Here is a 19,630-nt window from a genome sequence, read left to right on the forward strand (position 1 = left end):
TTGATGACAGAGTTCTCTCACTAATTTTTGTTTTATATACATCCAGCTGACTTTGCCTCTTAATTGTTTCAGCTTTGTAAAGTAGCCCCTACTGTGCATGAAATACGTGTATTTATATATATGTATAATGCTTGCATTACTGACTCGAGCTCTTTTGGGTTTATACATGTACTAAAGTTTTCACCTTTACTCACTTGTTTCTAGAGATGGAGTTCTCTCTCTGTAGAATGATAGTAAGTTTTTCTAGTTTTGCTTGCAGCACAGCCAAGTTAGGAATCTTAGTAATCAGGCACTTAAGATTTCCATTACAGAAAACAGACTAATTTTCCAGGAAAAGTCATGTTTCCAGATGGTCTTAATAAGCAGCAGGATAAACTGTTGTGTTGTTACTGTTGAGTTTTATTGTTCAATTATTAATTGTAGGAGTAAATTTGAAACCTTTCCCAGAGCAAACCTTTGAACTGTGAAGTGCTGTTACCAGTTTCTAGAAGATTCCTGGAAATATTTTAGCAGTTTTGGTTGCTTTAAATATTTAAAGAGAGGCCCATTGCCTGGAAACTTTATTTTTTGAGAATTTAAGAAAGGTGGTGATGTAAGTTTTCAGTTTTTTCTTTAGTTACTTTGGGAGAGGGCTCCTCAGTTTTTTGTTTCATCAGCAAGCTTGCTGAGGGTGCAGTGGTGAAGAGTAGTATGGAAGTGTTTATTAGTGGCAGAACTTTGATTTTATCAATAGGTTCTGTGTTCCTTCATGCAAAACAGTCTTCCTCCTCCTATCTGTTAGGAGCTTTTGCTGGTATGTCTGCTTTGGTTCAGATAGATGGCTTTATGCTCTCTCAGCATAGCGAGCTGCCAAAGAATGAGTGAAGACATGCCTGAAGAGGAGATACCGGCATTAAATGACATATGCAGCAAATTGATTTCCTTTTTTAAATCAGTTTCTACGCTTGATGCGATTTTGCTGCTGGTGATTTTATTATCCTGCCTTATTCTGCAAGGAAGAGTACTTCATCTTTTATGAAGTGATTATGCACAAGTCCATTCAACTGTGGATGTGTGTGGACTTTATGTCCAGTACACTTGAGCTGTAATTTTTTTCTAGAAGTACTAAGATAGTAAAATATTAAATATTTTTTAGGAAAATATTGAATAACTTTCTGCTTCCAACATTTGGCATTAAAAGAATTGCTCTTCTCATTTTTTGTCTGTCACAAATGTCAAGTGCTTTATAAAATTCACATATTTCTAGAGGGTTGACTTTTTTCTCTGTCATTAACCTTTTTCATATTTGTGAATAAAATCAAAACTACTAAGACTCACCAAGTGATTAGTTCAACATGCAGCTGCTCCTGGGCTGCTTTAGCACAGTGTAGAACTTAAAAGCATTTAAACAATGAGCCACATGCGATGATCTCTAGCTTCTGGTGTTGTCTCAGGGAAGAGTGTTTGTGAGGGAAATGCTCTGCTTAAGCATTTTCTTCACAGAAAGCAAGCTGCTAAAATACCCCTTTAAGGAGCCAATGTAATTTTGAATAGTTCTGGGATCACCAGTTCTGCTTCCATTCTGAATGTGAAATTAGTGTGCTACCTGCAGTGTGCTTTGAGCCCTTGTCAACTTGATACTAATTTCTTTGTTGTAGTAATACTCATAAAGTCCTGAGGGGACTGGGTGGTGAGAAATCAGTCTTCTAAAATATTTCTGTATGGAATATTGTATTTCCTGTATAGCCTCTTTGTTCCCACTGTTGATTTCTCCTCTGTAGAACTGATCAAGTTGTTAAGGCCCATGCAGAAAGCAAAGATGCAGAAATATATTCCCTATTGGTTTGTTGTGGACATAATTTAGCTTGGACAAGGTTTCTTGACAATAAAAAGTATTGGGTTATGATAAATGCTTGTTTATGCTATCCAAACCTTTTGTTTCTGTTTTATGTCTCTTCTTTCAGATTCATTTCTGTTACAGTTCTCTTAATTCTCTGACATTCAGTTTGTGCATGAGGCTTGTGGTTTTCTTCTGGCAGAAATTCTCTGCTAACATGGATTTTAAGGTCCTATTCCATAAATACTGAGGAGATTATACATACTCTAATGTGATGTGCTCAGGTTCTTAATAGACCAAGTTCTCCCTGAGAGTAGCTGGTTACTGAGCACTGCAAGAATAGGACAGCACTTTTGATACCTTTTCCCTTACATGAGTTTCACTACATTTCTGAATTGACAGCAAGTGTGAGTTACAACTAGTAGATTGAAGTGTTGTGAGTGTGTTGTTCTGGTTCAAAACTAAAGTCGCTTCTTATTCTGTAGAGACGTTTCTTGATGAGAAAGTATTCTGTCATTAAGTCTTGAAATGTGTAGTTGCATATTTTATGCTAGTTTGAACATTTCTTTCATGAGTAGTCTGTGCTATTACTCATCTCTACTCATGAGCTAGTATACCATGTAAAATCTGATTAATAAATAGTAAAATCTTTCTAGGGTATTTCAGGTGCATGGTTATACTGAATAACATCACATTTGTGTATGAAGAAGAATAACTGTATTGTTTACTGTTACTCAATATATGCAGCTCTGAATTGTTAAAATAAACCCTAATGCAAGTTGAGTACCTTGAGAATGAGGATATAGTGTAATAAAAGCAAGAAGAAGAATTGAGAATTAGAGGGTTTTTTCTTAGAGACTGTAACATGCAACTTTACACATACATATATATATTTACTTACATGTAACTGTATATAACTATAAACATACCAGATAATTTATTGAAATTTTTGGTTTTCTAGGAGGAATAAGCATGGAGTCACTCGTGAGAAGATTGCTCAGATGTTGGAACGATACGAATATCAAATATCCATCCCTATTGTCATGAATTCAGTGGTACCTCCCCACAAAAACACTCAAAGACCACCTCTGCAGAGAAGACATAGGTGGGGAGACAATACAGACTCATGGAGTTCTTTCAGTATTTCCAGTAGCCAGTAACACAGTGGCAGTCAGTAAAATAAGAATCTGTTATTTGCCTTTTTAAAACACATCATCACCTCTAATAAAGTAGTGATTTATTATGTTTTAAATAGGCCTATTTGAAGATCCATTTTCTTCTGGAGGATGTTCTTTTTAATGGACTTGCATGTAAATAAAATTGTACATTTAATGGTTTTTAAAGCTATTAAAGTTGTAAGACCTTGGATTTTAGTAAAATATTTAATATAGTATGGCATATAGCAGAGTCTTTCTTCTGAAATCTAAGACAGTGATGTTATATATTAGATAACTGTTGAGCAGTTTTTTTAAAGAAGGGTTCATATTAAGGATCTTTTAAAAGAGAAGTAAAGCTCAAAAAGAAGAGTTTATTTACGTAATAATCAATTTTAATGATAGTTATTCAGTCTTCTTACCTTTTTTTGAGATTTTAAGCAGTTATGTTCTGGATTGTCCTTTAGTTCTATTTGGCATGTATTGCCAATTGGCAAAATTTTGGCATGTGTTTTTTGATCTCAGTTAAGAGGTTTAATTTTTTTGTTGTTGTTTTCTTGGTTTTTTGGGTTTTTTTCCCTTTTTTTTGGTCTCAGAAGTTCATGTGCAGTTGAAGCAACATTCTGCCAGTACAGGATTCACCAGTATAAACTGTGCAACTTGAATTATTTTTTTATTTGTTCTCATCAGTAATATATAAACTATGATGATACTGGCACCACCAACTTGTTTTGTGCTGATTGAAAAAAAACCCCTAAATTTTATCACTAAACCACTGAAATTTCACAGCTGTGTCTTTCTAGGTCACTTTCTTTCATTTGTGATAAAAATGAAGTTTTAAAGAATTAGGCTGTCAATTCCCAGTCCACAGTTATGATGAATCAATTCAATATAAATAGTGGATATAGTTCTGTAAAACCATCTTGCGTTCCTAATTTTGGCATAGCCAACGTCATCTGTTTAGCATGTAACAAAGAATGAGCCAGCATGGAGACTGACTAATTTACTGCTCTTTTTCTCTTAAAAAATATTATGAATTTGTAAGTGTTCACTTTGCCTTTTTTCTAACAGCTTGCTGTATTAATAAAATATATTTGTTATCAGTATTGTTGAAGTAGTTCAATGCAACAGTTTCTATTTTCAGGCTCGTAGGATTTTATACAGATGAGCATTATTACTAACCTGCTAGCTGAAATAACCTAACTACTCTTAACTTATACACTGAATGACCAAACGTTGACTAGGAAATTTTGTCAAGAATATGAGTATGTAATGAAAAGAATTTAGATGGTTATGTACTACTCATTTTGTGTCACAGCATCAGAATTTTGAAAATTGCAAAACCAACACAATTTTTTTAATTGTAGACAATTTTTTTGATAGGCCCTAAAAATTACTTCGTCAATAAAGTCTGAGTACCATGAGAGCTGAAAATCCAGGTATATAATGAAGTATCTTTTTGTAGTTTTCTACACCTATTGTGCAAATTCATGTTTTAATTGTTTGAAACAGAATTTAAAATGTTTCACCAGCACATGCATTGTTAATACATTGAGTCATGTGTACGTGCAGAAAAGAGACTCCCTAACTATATTCATTATCTTCCTTCATTGTCTGTTACTCATATCAAGTATTTACTGTATTTTAGTTTTCATTGTTATCTTTCCGTGTCTCAAAAGAATCATGGATATCATTGTAAATGCTCAGCAATACTTCAATTATGCCAAAGTTTTTATATTTAAACATGAAAGGACATTTCAAGTGTGGGGAAGATAAAAAGGTTTTAGACTTATTTACTCTATTTTACTGTAAGCTATAACTCGATAAAATTTATTGAGGCCTATGTCATATTCACACAGTGCTAAGGCATGGCAAAAAAGAGCTGATTATTGAAGATTGAAATGGGATTGTTTAGCAGTATTTCTTTTAATAGGTACTAATTTGTACTGTTCTAAGACGGTGCAGCTTTTCTTGTGATACCTTTTTAATTATTGGTGCATGGGAGTGTTTTTGCTGTGCTAAGCATGCTGATCAGTTGGCCTACAATTTGAAAAGGACACTTAGGAAAGGGAAGCTTTGCAATTTTTATATCAAACATTTGTAAATTGCTTCATCTGTACAGCTGTATTCTAAGGTAAGTACATTGACATGGTAGGTGAAAACCCACTGGAATTACTGTCAGTGTAACACTTCTCTGTTTCTTAGTATAATACTTTATGAGGATATGACAGTCACAGATCATGTACAGACATATATCTCAGAAACTGATTTTACAATATACTATTTATAGTTAAAAATATGTTAAATACATGTTACAGGTACTGAATTTCTCATGCCCTCAAAACCAAGGAAAACTGGTATTTGGTCAAAATGTGCAAGAAGGGTAAGAACTTGCTGCTTAGCTAGACAGGGGATCTGAAAATTCTTACTGTCTGTACTTTCTGTACAGTACTTCTGTTGATGATGATAATGTAAGTAGAATGAAAGTTTCCCATTGTCCACTTTTAAAATAAATTCCTAGTTCATCATAGTTCATGAAATAATAATGTCAAGTTGGGTTTTTTTAAAAATTTAACTAATGCATAGAGCCATAATATTATAAATAAAAGTCCTAAGTTTCTCCTGCATACTTGAAACTAGTGGGATGTTTGGTAAGTAAATTTAAGACTTAACTTTTCTAAGTATGAAATTTAAATGAAAATTAATTTGTAGAATATACATAAATTGGTTCATTCTCAAGGCATCAGTATAGCAGACCACTTAGTACCAGCTGTATAGGAAAAAGTGGTTCTGGTTTTACTGCTTCATCTAAGCTGCTGTTTCCTGGTTTTTTGGTTTACGTCCTGAATTACCAAAAGTTTTCATCATCATTCTTTGGGTGATTTTCCTATTTTAATTTTGTATAGTTAAGAAAAAATTTACCACCCTGAGACCAAATCCTAAAAAACCTCTGTACTGGTTTTGAGTGGGATCAAGTTAGTTGTCTTCAGAATAGCTGGTCTGGGACTGTGTTTTAGATTTGCCCTGGAAACGTATTGATAACACAGGGGTGTTTTTGTTACTGCTGAGCAGTGCTTACACAGCATCAAGGCCTTTCTGCTCCTCACAGAGAGTTGGGAGGGGACAAAGCTGGGGCAGCTGACCCCAGCTGACCAAAGGGAGATCCCAGACCTTATGGCATCACAGCCAGTATATAAAGCTGGAGGAAGAAGGAGTGAGGGGGCTGAGAATGGTGGTGGTTGTCTTATGAAGTAACAGTTCATGTGATGGAGCCTGGCTTTCCTGGGAGATGGCTGAACACCTGCCTTCCTGTGGGAAGTGGTGAATGAATTCCTTCTTTTGTTTTGCTTGCATGTGCAGCTCTTGCTTTACCTGTTAAACTGTCTTTATCTCAAACCATGAGTTTTCTCACTTTTACCCTTCTGATCCTCTTCTTCATTCCACCAGGAGAGAGTTGAGTGAGGGCCTGTGTGGGACTGAGGTGACAACTGGGGATAAGCCATTACAATTTGGTGTAGCACTGCTAATTTTTTTAAGATGTGATGTTAAATTTTCCTGTGAGAAATCCTGTCTTCTGTTCTTGCAGCCATACCCTCTTGAGGTTAATTTTAATCTATTTTGCCATGATGCATAATTCTTTAAGCTTTTTGTGTTTAAGAAGAAGGCCAAGATTTCATCTATTGTAACCTTTTGCAGAGATGTTTGTTTTTCGGCTAATAAATCACTGAAAACAAGGCTTTTTCTAGCTGAGATAGGACCCATAACATTTATATTTAATTGTCTTTCCTGTTGTAATTTAGGCTGCTGGTATTTTCTTCTTTTAGCTGAACAGTAATTTTCATTCTCAGTGAAGTGGAAGAATTCTCACATTCATGTCTAACATGTAGTTTTAACTGCTGCAATCACATTCTCTGGAGGAAATGTTCTTGCTCAGTGCTGGTAAATCATGGAGATGAGGTGACTAGTATATGTTGAGACTTCAAAAGAACAGACACATGTGTTACAATTCCCTGTAAAAAGCGTTAAAAAGACAAGTGTTGAAATTAAATTGAAAGTAAGCCCTCGCTTTAAGTGATCAGATGTTTCATGTGGATCAGATGTAGAAATATTTCCCTTCAGGATTTCTAGACTGATGCTTGTCTCATTTTAGTGTTTATGTTCTCATCCTTTTGAAGTAAAAGCAAGAGCAGAGAATAAAGCTCTATATTAATATCCTAGGTGAAAATCTTGTACATCAAATTTCTTGTGTTTTTTTTTTCTTTTTATAGGCTAATGGGTTGAAATTAGCTTCAAATCTGCTTATTTTGAGTTCACAGAAAAATGTGTGAAAATATAATTGGTCTTATTTTGAAAAAAAAGTAACAGTTTGTCAAGGTCTGATCATCTCAAATTTGTCTTAATTTATTGCTGTAGTAATGGAGGTTTTTGGTGTTTTTTGGTTGAGGTATACTGTCAGTGTAATTCTAGATCAAGGATAAAAAGCAGTGAATTATTTTGTCTGGAACTGGTCTTTGCAGTTTGCTTTTAGCTGATAGTGCTGCCACTTCATTTCTCTGGTAGGCAGGCAGTCCTTGACCATGATATGTGTACCTTACTGATTTATAGTGTTCTTGTAACAATATCATGTTGTGCCAAGCCAAAATATGTCCATGAAAAACTAAAACAAACAAAAAAATCAGTTGTACTTGCAGTCTTTTTAATGATGTTAAATTTTTTGGTTTGTTTTGTTAGTCCAGTTTAAACTACTGATTTTAAAAAGGCTGAATTCTATCGGTCATGTTGTTTAACCTCTTTCTAAATTGCTAACAGACTAAGAAGTGCTGCTTTAGCTTACTGAGTAAACATTTGCTTATTTCTAAGGAATGTATTGTATCATTTACAAATCAGTCTTAGTCATAGACCCATAATCTTGTGGGCTGTTATATTATTCATGATACTTTTAATAATTTTTTTTTCTTTATTTATTAACCCTAGATGTGGGTAGCCTGTATTATAGGTTATAATAGTCTGTGAGAAGTTACTGAACAGCTTATCCCACATCTTGCTCTTAAGCATTAATAGTTTCTGGAGGCGCATGAACCTGGCTTAGGAGTGGATGGACTGTATTACTTTCCCCCATTTAGCATATTTCCTGATTGCCTATAAGATGGATACAGTGCTTTACAGGCACTTTGACAACAAAAGTATAGACATGGTATGGTCTGCCTGAAGTAGGTCAGGTCTGTATGCGCTGCATTTGTGGCTCTTTGCAGCTATTTGCTACATCTGCTAAATACTCAATGAATAGCATTTTTTCTTCACTTTATGGAGACTGTGCTTATGGCAGTGCAGCAAAAATTCATTATATAGGATTATAAATTGAATTCTTTGTATGTAATACATGGATGGCAGAGCATTGTGTTTCATTCTGTTACTGCTTTGTTCCTGCAGTCTAAACTGGTTCGTGATTCTAATGATTACTTAGGTGCCTTTCTTGGTCCTAGGTCTAGGTCCTCTTAGATGAGAAGCAACAGGTGAAGGTTGCAACATGGGAAATTTGTATTGGATAGTGGCTTGTATAGTCTCATCCTTGGAATATTCAAAACTTACATGGGCAAGGCACTGAGCGATGAGCTCATGATATTGCTTTGAACAGAGGTTGGACCAGATGATCTCCAGAGGCCCTTTCTGACAGAAGTTATTTGGTTATAAGTGATGGAAGGAGAACAGTGTCCAGAATATCAGAAGAGTTACCCTTTATCTATCAGAGCAGAGTTTTAAATCACTAATGAAAGTGCTGCCTGGTCTCAAGGTATTGGATGCTGGCTGTGATGCTGGTCTTGTTCTCAGGTGGACTCTAAGTTTCTGGCTTTAACTAGCAGCAAAACTGGCTGTACCCTTTATTCTGGTTATGTTGTTTTACAGCCGTGTTGGCAGAGTTGCTCACAGGTTCCTGACAACACCTTTAGCTGCTCCCCTTTTCTCTCCCTCAGTGTCCATTTGTTAGCTGTATTGTCTTTCCAGAACTAGAAAATAATAGTATATATTAGTGCTTCTCTAAGGTAATTTTTTATTTTCTGTCCAAAGACAAATTTCTGTTGATGCTCACTAAATTGCAGAATTGAAAGACAGTTTTCTGCACCTATTCATCCCCAGCACTCTAGGAATAATAGAGGGCTGTTTCTAAAAAATGAATCATCTTTAAGGGGGTAATCCATCATGTCTTTTCTATATCTCTAGCCCTTTGGTAAAAGATATTTGAAAAGGAAAATGAGTGAATACCCAAGTGTAGTATGCAGAAATAGTAAGATGTGGATGCTAGCATGATGAAGTATGGAGATTTGTTGGAAAAGGTGTAATAATGTCCACGGAATGTGCAGTTTAACTGGCTTCTCTGTTGCTTCTCAGGATTTCATAGAGCATTTGAGATGCACAGAATGAGTGCAACAAGCGTAACATGTTCTGAATAGCAACATTATCTGCAGTTACCAGTATTTGAATTTTAATGTTGCTATAATCTAGGTTAGAGGCAGGTTACTTAATATTTGCTGATACTGTTTTCTAATACTGTTTTCCTGTTGTAACTTCTCCCCCCCCCCCCCCCCCTTTTTTTTTTTTTTTTTTTTTTTTCCCCCTCCCCGAAGTTATTCTTTAACTGTGTTTTTCTCATCTGAGTCCTGTGTGTTTGTTAGTGCAGTTGTCTTCATAACTCTGGATCCATCTCTTCTTTCCCTTCCCTTCTTTATAAACTTGTGTGCAGAGCTACACCTTATTCTCTAATTTTTTTAATGCCTCCAGTCCCATGCTGATTTAAAAGCTGAGCATATAGTACCCCACCCCCTAAGCTGTCTATTAAATTTTTTCCTGTTCTGTTAAAAGTAGTATTTTGTGTTATACAGTATGTTTGTCTTCATACTTTTTTCCTCCTTAAGTTTCCAGTGTCTTCTTGTGTTTATAAAACTCATGCTTTTGTTCCAGAATTACAGTCTGTGCTTTGGTGGGTAGTTAGGTTTTTGCTAAAATTTTGCTAATTATTTTAAATACACCTAAAATCTGTCATCTTTCACTGAAAGTTCCTAACAGGGAATAATTTATTACTTATCTCTTATTTCCAAATATTTAAGTCTGCTCTCATTATGCCCCTGTTCCTTCCTTAGTCTCTCACCCATATTTTTCTTCATCTTGATTCTGCTTGTGTTTCCTCTCAAGTTTCATTTTACATTTGTTTTTGGTATGAATGTACATTGGTAAGAAAGGTCAACACTTCCCCCTGTAAATCTCATTTTTACTTTTAAAACCCTTTTGTTGTACTTGCTTATCTTAACATCCTGTTAAAATGTCTGTGCTAGGATGATGTATTACAGTATGTGGGTAGTTTTATTTTCTGGTTAAAATATTTATATATTTATTTATTTATCTGAACAGTAACTTAAGAGTGCATGACAAGATGATTGGTACTGTATTTGCAGTGTATAACATTGGCATTGGTGCCCATCATGTTCCCTTCAAAGGACTAAATGTGGCCAGAACTTGAAACTGATTCTCTGAGCCTTCATGGAGGAAAGGCTGGTGAAACTGCAGGGTTCTTTCTCTGTATTGTAAGTACATCCCCTTAAGATGTAATTAGATCACTTGGAGTGTTTCTTGTTGTCCTGTTTTTTTCACCTTAACCTGCTTTTTAACACCAAGTCATACTTAATAGTGCAGAAAAATTCAAATAAAAAAATGGCACCTCTTCTCCATCTCTTGGCATCCATCAATTAATCTATTTCTGGGGGAGTTGTTTTTGTTTCTTTGTCTCTCTTCTCAGTTTCGAATTGTGTCAGGTGAGATATTTATGGCCTCTAGAAGAGGTTGAAACAGCTTGTTTTTGACTTGTTCAGAAAGTAGATGTTTCATAGGAGGCACAAGTATATTCAGTACATAAATATGTTTTAAACAGTATATTCAGGATTGATTTCTTTAATCTTGATCAACATAGTCTATGACTAAGGAGCCAAATTAGGACATTTAAATCATTATTTACTCATGACTTTCATAAACCAGGCAGGACAAAGATCAGTAAAGTCATCCCACCTATGGAGTGAATGGACTGTCATTTGAAACTGAATTGCTGTTACCTCAGGAACATGGGAGTTTTGGTGGGTAGGTTGTTTGGGTTTTTAACCTTGGAAAGCAAAGTGCTTGCACTTTGCCATGTATTTGGTTAAATGTACAGCTTCTAAAAGCATGCTTTTATCAGACCAGTTGTATGCTATTCTCTGTGTACTCTCTAGATCAAGTTCTTTTGTGTCTGGACTATAACGGGCAGCAGTCTGACTGATTGTTCATTGCACAGAACTGTATATACATCATTCCTGTATAAAGAGTGGACCACCTCTTTGAGCACTGTGATAGATGATTTTATAAAGATACTTAAATCTCACCACCAGAGGCAATGCTGTTGAGAGACAAAAGAATAATAAATACTGAGTTTCTTCAGGTTTCATTCAGTTAGTAGGATCTTTACTGATTTGGAGCAGAGAGAATTAATTTACAACACTAATTTGTAAGCATTTCTTACAAATCATTTGTGGTGAATTTCCGTGCTGTGAGGCAACCTGACGTGTTGCTACCGAAGGTACTCACATGTTCCCACCAACCGCTTCTTTGTCTTAGCTAGACACTTTCTTTCCTTCTTGCTTTGGAGAGTTAAATGAGCATAACAACAAAGTATGTACTTCTTTTCTTTTGATGCAGGGTCAAGGCAGGTGAACCCACCCACAAGGAGAGCGGTAGAGCCAGCAAAAGTCCATAGTGGAAATACAAGGGCATCATCTGGAGCAAAGTAGGAAAGGGTGACAAAGACTGTTTCTTCAGCAGCAAAGTGCTAAGTTGAATACTGAGCTGTCTAATGGAATTTCAGCTTTCAGGAAACCCAGTAATGCTGGCAAGTTTTGTGGTTTTTTTCCAGGTGCTTGATCACCTGATAATATAACCCAGTTTTCCATTTGGTTTTGTGGAACTAGATCTTTATCACATAGCATTTCAGTGCTAAAGGCAAGATATGTAACAAAAAGGCTGGTACCTTGGCTTTATTTTTTTTTTTTTTCCTTCATTCCAGAATTATAACTTCAATTTTTAGTTGTTTAAAATTAGAATCACAAGGAATTCAAGAATGTACTTGAACTTACCAGATGGGGGAAAGTGAAGTGTATCCCAGTAAATGGCATCCTAGGCAAGCTGCTGTGCTGTAATTTTTATGTTGAAAACACAGTCCAGAGACTTTGGAGATTAATGATGGCATACATTTCTGAAAGACCATGTACCTCATTTCTAGATGTCATTTCAAATTGGATTTTAAATTTATTTCCTTCTTGCCTGATGACTAGGAAACATTTCTTTACTGGTTGTCAAGCACTGGAACAGGCTGCCCAGGGAAATGGTGGAGTCACCATCCCTAGGGGTGTTTAACAGACATGTAAATGTGGCACCTGGGGACATGGTTTTGTGATGGACTTGGCAGTGCTGAGTTAATAGTTGGACTCGATGATCTCAGAGACTTTTTCCAACCTAAATGACTCTGTGATTCATTACAGCAGTGACTGCAGGCATTTTTCTATATCAAGCAGCCATCAGCTTAGATGCATGCTGGAGATGAAGTCTGTACAGCTGCAAATAAGTCACTCTTTTGGTTTTGCCATTTTTCAGCAAAATGTGACTAATTGCTTTGGATTAATTAGTTAGTATGTTCTACTTCAGTGAAACTGCATTTGTTTCTCCAGTTGAAAGTGTTGTCTGAGCACTGACTCTTAATCAAGCTGGTCAGTGCTACTTTGAGCAGTAGGGTACAACCACATGTAACAGAGTTATGGTAAAAAGCTTTTAGTATTGTCTAAACAGTAGGGTGAGAAATTTGTGTTACAGAAGGGGCGTTCCTATTTCAACGAAGATACCATTATATTTTTTCAGGTCTTTTTATTACTAACCAGATTTTTAAGTGCCTAATATGTAGCAAAATTTAAATACCAGCTGAAATAGCACCTTTTTTCTTTTCTCTTTTGCATGTGTTATATGCCTTTAATAACAGCTCACTAGCAAATGTCTCTGTAAAGAAGAGGTCTGTCTCCATGCTGGTTCTTGCATTTTCTCAGTGGTTGTGTGCCATATGGTTTTACAGTAAGAGAAACTCTCAAAAGGCATGTAGGTGGACTAAAAGAGGAGGAACAAAGTTAATCTTATGAAAACTAGTAGATAATTAGCTTAATTGAATGCAAAAACTTTTAACATGATACGGGTCATACCCCAAGTAGGAAATTTTAGCTATGCCATCACAATGCATTAGAAGATTTCCTTGGAGTAGTATTTTCTTAGAATCAATTGAAAAATAGAAGTTACCTGGAACCATGAAGTATAATGCATTTTATTACTCTACACTTAATAGTTCACTTAATCACTTTCCTTTTTGCTTTAATCCTTTCTTTAGGAAATTCAAATCTTTATAAAACTAATTTCCTTGAACTGTTATAAAACCTCCATATTTCCAAAGCACAGAAATTACATAGTTGTATTTATGATGAACTGTTGAATGCCACTATTCATGGTCATATCCAGGTGTGCTAAATCATCATCCTGGATCAACATTTGTATTTGTTATTATTTTGACATGCAACAATTTCAATGCAGTAATAGCTTTTCCCATTATTTGGTGGATGTGGTTATTTTCTGTTCTTGCATTCTAAAGCGGATCCCATCCAGTGTGATTTTCTTTCCTGACTCAGAATTAATAGTAAGGAGACTGAGAAAGCGTGCAGACCTTTAAGTTTTTTTTTTCTCATTTCTGCAATTCTGATGCAACATCCCAGCCTAAGAAAGTTTCTGTCAGCATTGTCCTGAGAGTGTTGTCAGATGTGTCAGGGGATAGACATAAAAAACATGCTTGCACCAGTATTAGGGGAGTTCATTTCCAGCAGCAGCAGTGCAAATTCTCATCTGGGAGAAGTAAGTGATGAGCAAAGTTTAGCTACAATAATACCAAGGCTGGAGAAGTTCATTCCTTTCCTATGCCAGTGCTGACATGGGTAATTTAGTTGTCATTTCTGCAGTTGTTCTGGCAGCACAAGGACTTTTAGGTATAACCATAAATTCTTCTTGGAATTGGTGCATAGATCTGATGTTTTATTTCCCACCAAATTAAAAACAGTTAAAACTGGGACATTATTTTCTATTTCACCGGTAAGGGGGTTTATGAATCTGAAAACTCCAGAGAATTTCCTTGTCTAAAACCAGATTCAAGTTATGAATTTTCTTCACCAAAGAAGAAAGTTAATGTCAAGATTTAAGATATAATCTTGGATTAGTATATGATTTCTGCATATGTGGGCTATATGTAAGAAAGTAATCTCTCCAGCTACTATTGCAGGTACTTCTCTTTAATATCATTTATTTCAATAGACAAATAAGATCTACTCTATCCTAAAACTTTGGCATCCTGTGTCTCTCTGGAGAGATGAGAGGCATGTTGCTGACGATGGAGTGTATTGTGAACAGAATTCAACATGGTGTGGATATTGCCATGTAAGCCATAGGGCACTGTATTGAAAATACAAAGATCTGGAAAAAGAGAAAAGTCAATTTTCATTACTTGGAAAAAAGCACTATTTGGACTTAAATGCCAACAGTTGAAGAAAATCCCATTTCTTAGTAGGATTTCTTATCTGGATGCTATTATAGAGAAATAAATTTCATGTGCTTTCTGACAAGATCACCATGGATATCTGTAGTACCCCTTGCAGTGATACCAAGGCACCAAGACTTTTGAATCCTGCTGCAGTCAACACACTTCACTGCTATGCTGAGAAGCCTGCTGCTGTCCTTTGCACTCAGAGAATTAGGAGGGTTTGCTTTGTAGATTCAAATTAAGGAAGAACTTATAAGAGACTAACGGTGAATAAATTCAAAAATTAATAAAGGGTGAGGATAGATTCCCATAGGATTCCGACTAGTTCCCAGCCTGCCTCCTAGTGGTTAGCTTTCCCACTACATTGAAAGTCACCCTTTTATGGTTTGTTTTGTATTGTTTCTCTCAAGACATTTCAGAATACAGCACTTAATAAAGCAGGTAATTTTACATACACATTCCCAAAAATGAACTAATTTTACCCTATAATTATGGCTGCTGCTTTGCCTTAGTGTGTTGTGTGAAGTACCATCCCAAACAAAGGTTTTCAGAAGAGTGAAGGATTACAGAAAAGGAACAGGTACAAAGATTTATCAATCATTTATCAATCAAACTTAGATCTGAAAACCTCTGAAAACCTTTTCAATTCTTCCCTCTTAAGAATTGAAAAGAGAGATGTTAGGTTCCTGACTGGGTTTTTCTTACAAGTTTCCATTTCAGGGTTAGCTGGCTGATGGGCCAAGGTCAAGATTTCAGAGAAGTCAGGGCTGCTTTCTGTTAAATTTGATGAGAAATTCGGAAAAAATAAATAAGATGTTCTGAAAAGAGCTACCAAATTAACTGTAAGCATGTCATTTTTTCCTACATCATCCTAATTTTTCCACAGTGTAATATTTTGTTGGTAATAAAGTATGAGCTATTTCTTCCAAATATGTATGATTCAACACTTAATGTACTGAACAGTAAATATCAGAGTTGCTGTAGTCACTGTAACTTTACATTATTTGGATTTTGGTTAGTATGTTTCGAATTTGAGTATTTGATCTTAATGGATGATATTGTCCTCTGCTTTGTACCTTTCAGCTCTGCATGGCATTTACTGAAATTTCAGAATAGCATCAGCTTTTCAGGATCTATTATTCAAACGTCATGCTAAAAAGGCATCTAGAAACAAAGTGTTTGGTCAAATGATGATTTGTGATACTTTTTTTACAGTAAAGTTATTGAGATGGCAGCTGGATTTACTTAAATGTTCAGGATTGTCCTATATTGTATTGATTGAGCATTTATTTAACCAATAGAAGGTGTTATCTGTGATATTATCAACTGAAAAATGCAGATAAGTCTGTGTTGAATCATCATAGTAACATAAAGTACCTGTTCTTCAGATTGATCACCATGAATAAATTATTGCTCTAACTTAGTGGGAGCTTGGGTTTTTTTATTTGTTTGGGGTTTTACATTTAATCTTCTTTGTTTTCACATAGGGAGACAATTTTAAGCAAGAACCCTGGATACCTGTTAATAAAAGCAAAGCAGAAGAAAAAGAGAAAAAGAAACAAAACAATGAAAAGTAATCGTACAGAAATGACAAAGAAAATGTTATGTGGAGTAGCTCATCATTCAATTCTAGGTGACCATGATGGATCTGAAAGTGAAGAGGATGACTTGGAAGAAGGAAACAAAAAATCATTGTGTACATTCAGCAAAGGCCCAGAGGATCCAGTAACAGTTTGTGAAGAGCAGCCTAAGAGTAGTGATGAAAGCCTAAAAGAAGCTGCAGGGGGTTCAAGAGAGAGTTTTCTGGTCACTGTGCCTGAGGTCTCAGTGATGTCAAATAGTGCATGCAAAAATGAATTGCCTGTAGAAGGTGACAGTTTGCTTTCAAGAGATGTAAAACCTTTTTGTGCTGAAAACCTAACCAAAAAAGCCTTAGATGACAAGGAAGCAAAGCAAAGGCACAAAGACAATCTCTGCAGTTTCCTAACAATAAGCAATTATAAAAATTCCATCCAAGAAACAGAAGGCATTTCTGAAGACTATGATATGTCATTGTTAAGTACAGAAAACAAACTGGGATCATGTCAAATTACATGTGAACCTGACGAGGAAGCCAAGCTGGTAAGTTTAAACAGTGAAGAAAAAGAAATCTCTCAGTATTGCAGTTCAAGTGTACTTGATAATGTGCCTGATAACACAGAGGGCAAATGTCCATTAAAAGCGGAAGAAACTAGCTCCAATGCCTGGGCTTTTTTTTCAATTAATTTATCTGCTGAGGAGTTGCAGATAGGCTTCAATACTCCAGTTTCTCTCTCTCCTTGCTCTGAGGATAAATGTGTAAGTGAACAAAGATCTCAAAAATTGAGGAAACCTGAACAGACTCATACAAACAGTTCAGCAGAACGAAACTGCTATCAGTCAAATGAGGGATTGGTAAAGGAAAACCATAATGAAACAGAAACAGAGGAAGCTGGCAATATAATAAGCAATGATCTGTCTGGATCTCTAACTGGTAAAGTGCACTTTGATTCCCTAGTGGAAGCCAGGGCTGCCTTCATGCCGGGTTCAAGTGAAGTAAATGTGCCAATAAATGATGCTACACCAACTGCACTGAAGAGGAAGAGATACAGGAGAATTGTCAACTTAGCACCAAAGTTTAACCTACCTAGACAGATCTTTGGTCATACACAGGAAGGGAAGGACATCCTGGTAAGAGAAGATATTCCCCAAAATAGTGTTTTAGAAGTGAGGCAAAAATACTTTCTAAGCAAGAACTGTGGAGAAGCACATGAACAGGAGGACCATGCATTGCAGGAATATTCCTCACCCACTCCGGATGCAGATGCTCTGTTACATAATACTTATTACATTCATTCAGAACAATGTTCTCCTATATCAAAATACGCCTGCAGGGTTTGTGTAGATTCCAAAACAAAGGAGGAGCAAGCTACAACACTTCAGCCACAACAGGTAGTTAATAAAAAACAGGACAAGGGTGAACATGTTTCTTCAGAGGTTACAAATGGCCAACCAGATAACTTGTCTTCTGTTGAAGTTGTTTCTGAATATCTAGAAGATTCTACTACAATGGCAAGCTGCAGTGAAAATGCAAATGAAGCAGACAACTCTGAGCCAGCAAAGGCATCGCAGCTTGAAGATTATCAAGACGCAGATGTGAAGTGCAGTTTTCTGGGACTTCCCTTATCTTTGGGACTTGCTTTTCAACTTGTGCAGCTCTTTGGTTCTCCAGGTCTTCCATTGGGTATAATGCTTTTCTTTCTACTCCTATGTAAAATTAAAAAAAAACACAATCCCCTCAAAACCACAAGCAAAAACCAAAGCACTCCCTCCAAACCAAAAAACAAATGAAAAGACTATGGTTAAAAACTAATTTTTATTGCAGTTCTTAGTTAAATATTAATGCTGTTGAAACAAATCACTGCTATTTTTGTGATGATTTTTAGTTTTTACCTAAAATCCTCAGTCTCTGTCAAAGGGGCTTTTGGTTTGGCCTTGTATTTGCAGTCTCTTTAGTAAGAAAAATTAGCTTTACATCCAAACATGAAATGCTTGCTGAACATTTAATATATCCTAGTAAGACTTTTCTGTGCTGATTACAAAACTAAATGATGTTTTCATACTTCCTACTGAATAAGACTTTACTGTGATGATTATGGAACTAAATGAAAATGTGGTGTAAAATGTGTGCACTTATATAAAGGCTGCATGTTTGATTTTATATTCCAGAGAGTAATTTTTTTTTTTTTTTGGTAGAGTTTTCATACACATTTACGTGGCTTAGAATCCGTTGAAAAACTTTCCCAAAATCTAATTTGGTTTGAAATTCAATATCAGGCTTACAAGATGCCTTCTTTTTAAGTGTGTCTTATTAACAAGTGTCCTGGTCTTGTATATTGCCTTCCAGAGCTCTAGATGTCTTATTTTTGTACTTTCAGTTTAATACTTTTAAGTTAGCAGGTAAAAGACAAGCAATCCTCAAAGGAATTGAGTGTGCCGGCCACCATTTCCCAGTATACTGCAGGCTAATGTAATCCCACAGAGCTGTAACCAGTGAAAACAACAGAGTTTTGTTTGGAAGTCACTATACAACACCTGCTGGAAGACACCTATTCCCTGTGCATAGTGTTTTTCATCTTCTTGGGTCCAAATTTAGTGGAGAAACTGTAGCTTTCATTTAGCCAATAAATAGAATTAAAAAACACAGGCCAGCTTTTCAGTATACCTTTAAATTTGTTTGTTTCAGTAGAATTTAAAGTTAAGCATGAATTTTCATAGGAAAATTTTAATACGACAACTGAGGAGCAGCTTATGTCATTTTATCTGCTCAAACTGACCTCAGGATTTTGTTGGTTGTTAAAAGTTTGTGGCAATGCCACCTGCCAGAACAGTGGTGAAAATCATAGGAAGCATTACTTGGCTTTAGGTCCCTAAAGGGGAACCTAAAGGACTGCTTTATCTAAATCTGGCACTGCACACCAAAGAACTTGCCACATAGAGCTGAAATTAAGCAAGGAAGCACCTTGCTTAATTGTTGATGTCCTCAACAATTACATATAAAACATTTTTCTTCTCCAAACTTGGTGAATCTTCACATTTGTGATTTTGAATTTTATAGTCTAAGAGGGAGCTTGCCATGACTTGAAAAAAGGCATCTTCCAAGAAAGAAAAAGAATAACCAGGCATTCAGAAACACTCAGTAGGTTAGTGAACCAAATGTCCTTTTTCTCTTCAGTAACAGGTGACATTTTCTGGAGTTTAGGTGAGTTTCCTTTGGAAATAACCTTCAAGAAATACAAATCCACCCCGATATCTCTCTGAAGCTGTGCCAGCTTGTGATTCCTGACTGCTGGAGTTTTCCCACCAGAATTGTGCCTGGCTGGCCATGTTCTCCTATTATTATTCTAAAATTCCAAAAATTATCCTGCTTGCTGGTTTTTTGGTGTTTTATTTGTTTGTTTTTTTTTTTTGTTTTTTGTTTGTTTGTTTGTTTGTTTTTTGGTT

The 19,630-nt window shown here is 35.8% G+C and overlaps 1 protein-coding gene across 9 annotated transcripts in view; it reads left to right on the forward strand.

Moving 5' to 3' along the window:
- Positions 1-19,630, forward strand: part of N4BP2L2 (NEDD4 binding protein 2 like 2) — a 41,538-nt gene that overhangs the window by 12,723 nt on the left and 9,185 nt on the right. For 6 of the 9 annotated variants that reach the window (XM_041415995.1, XM_041415992.1, XM_041415994.1 and 3 more), the window contains 2 exons: positions 2,778-2,921; positions 16,096-17,870. In XM_041415995.1, the coding sequence (XP_041271929.1) occupies positions 2,778-2,921; positions 16,096-17,870 (1,919 nt within the window). Of the gene's footprint in view, positions 1-2,777; positions 3,689-10,418; positions 10,548-16,095; positions 17,871-19,630 lie in introns of those variants that run through there. The other 3 variants (XM_041415999.1, XM_041416000.1, XM_041415998.1) reach the window with 3 other exon arrangements.

This window comes from Onychostruthus taczanowskii, unplaced genomic scaffold (genome assembly GCF_017590055.1).
Source record: "Onychostruthus taczanowskii isolate IOZ18803 unplaced genomic scaffold, ASM1759005v1 scaffold50, whole genome shotgun sequence".
Lineage (NCBI taxonomy): Eukaryota > Metazoa > Chordata > Aves > Passeriformes > Passeridae > Onychostruthus > Onychostruthus taczanowskii.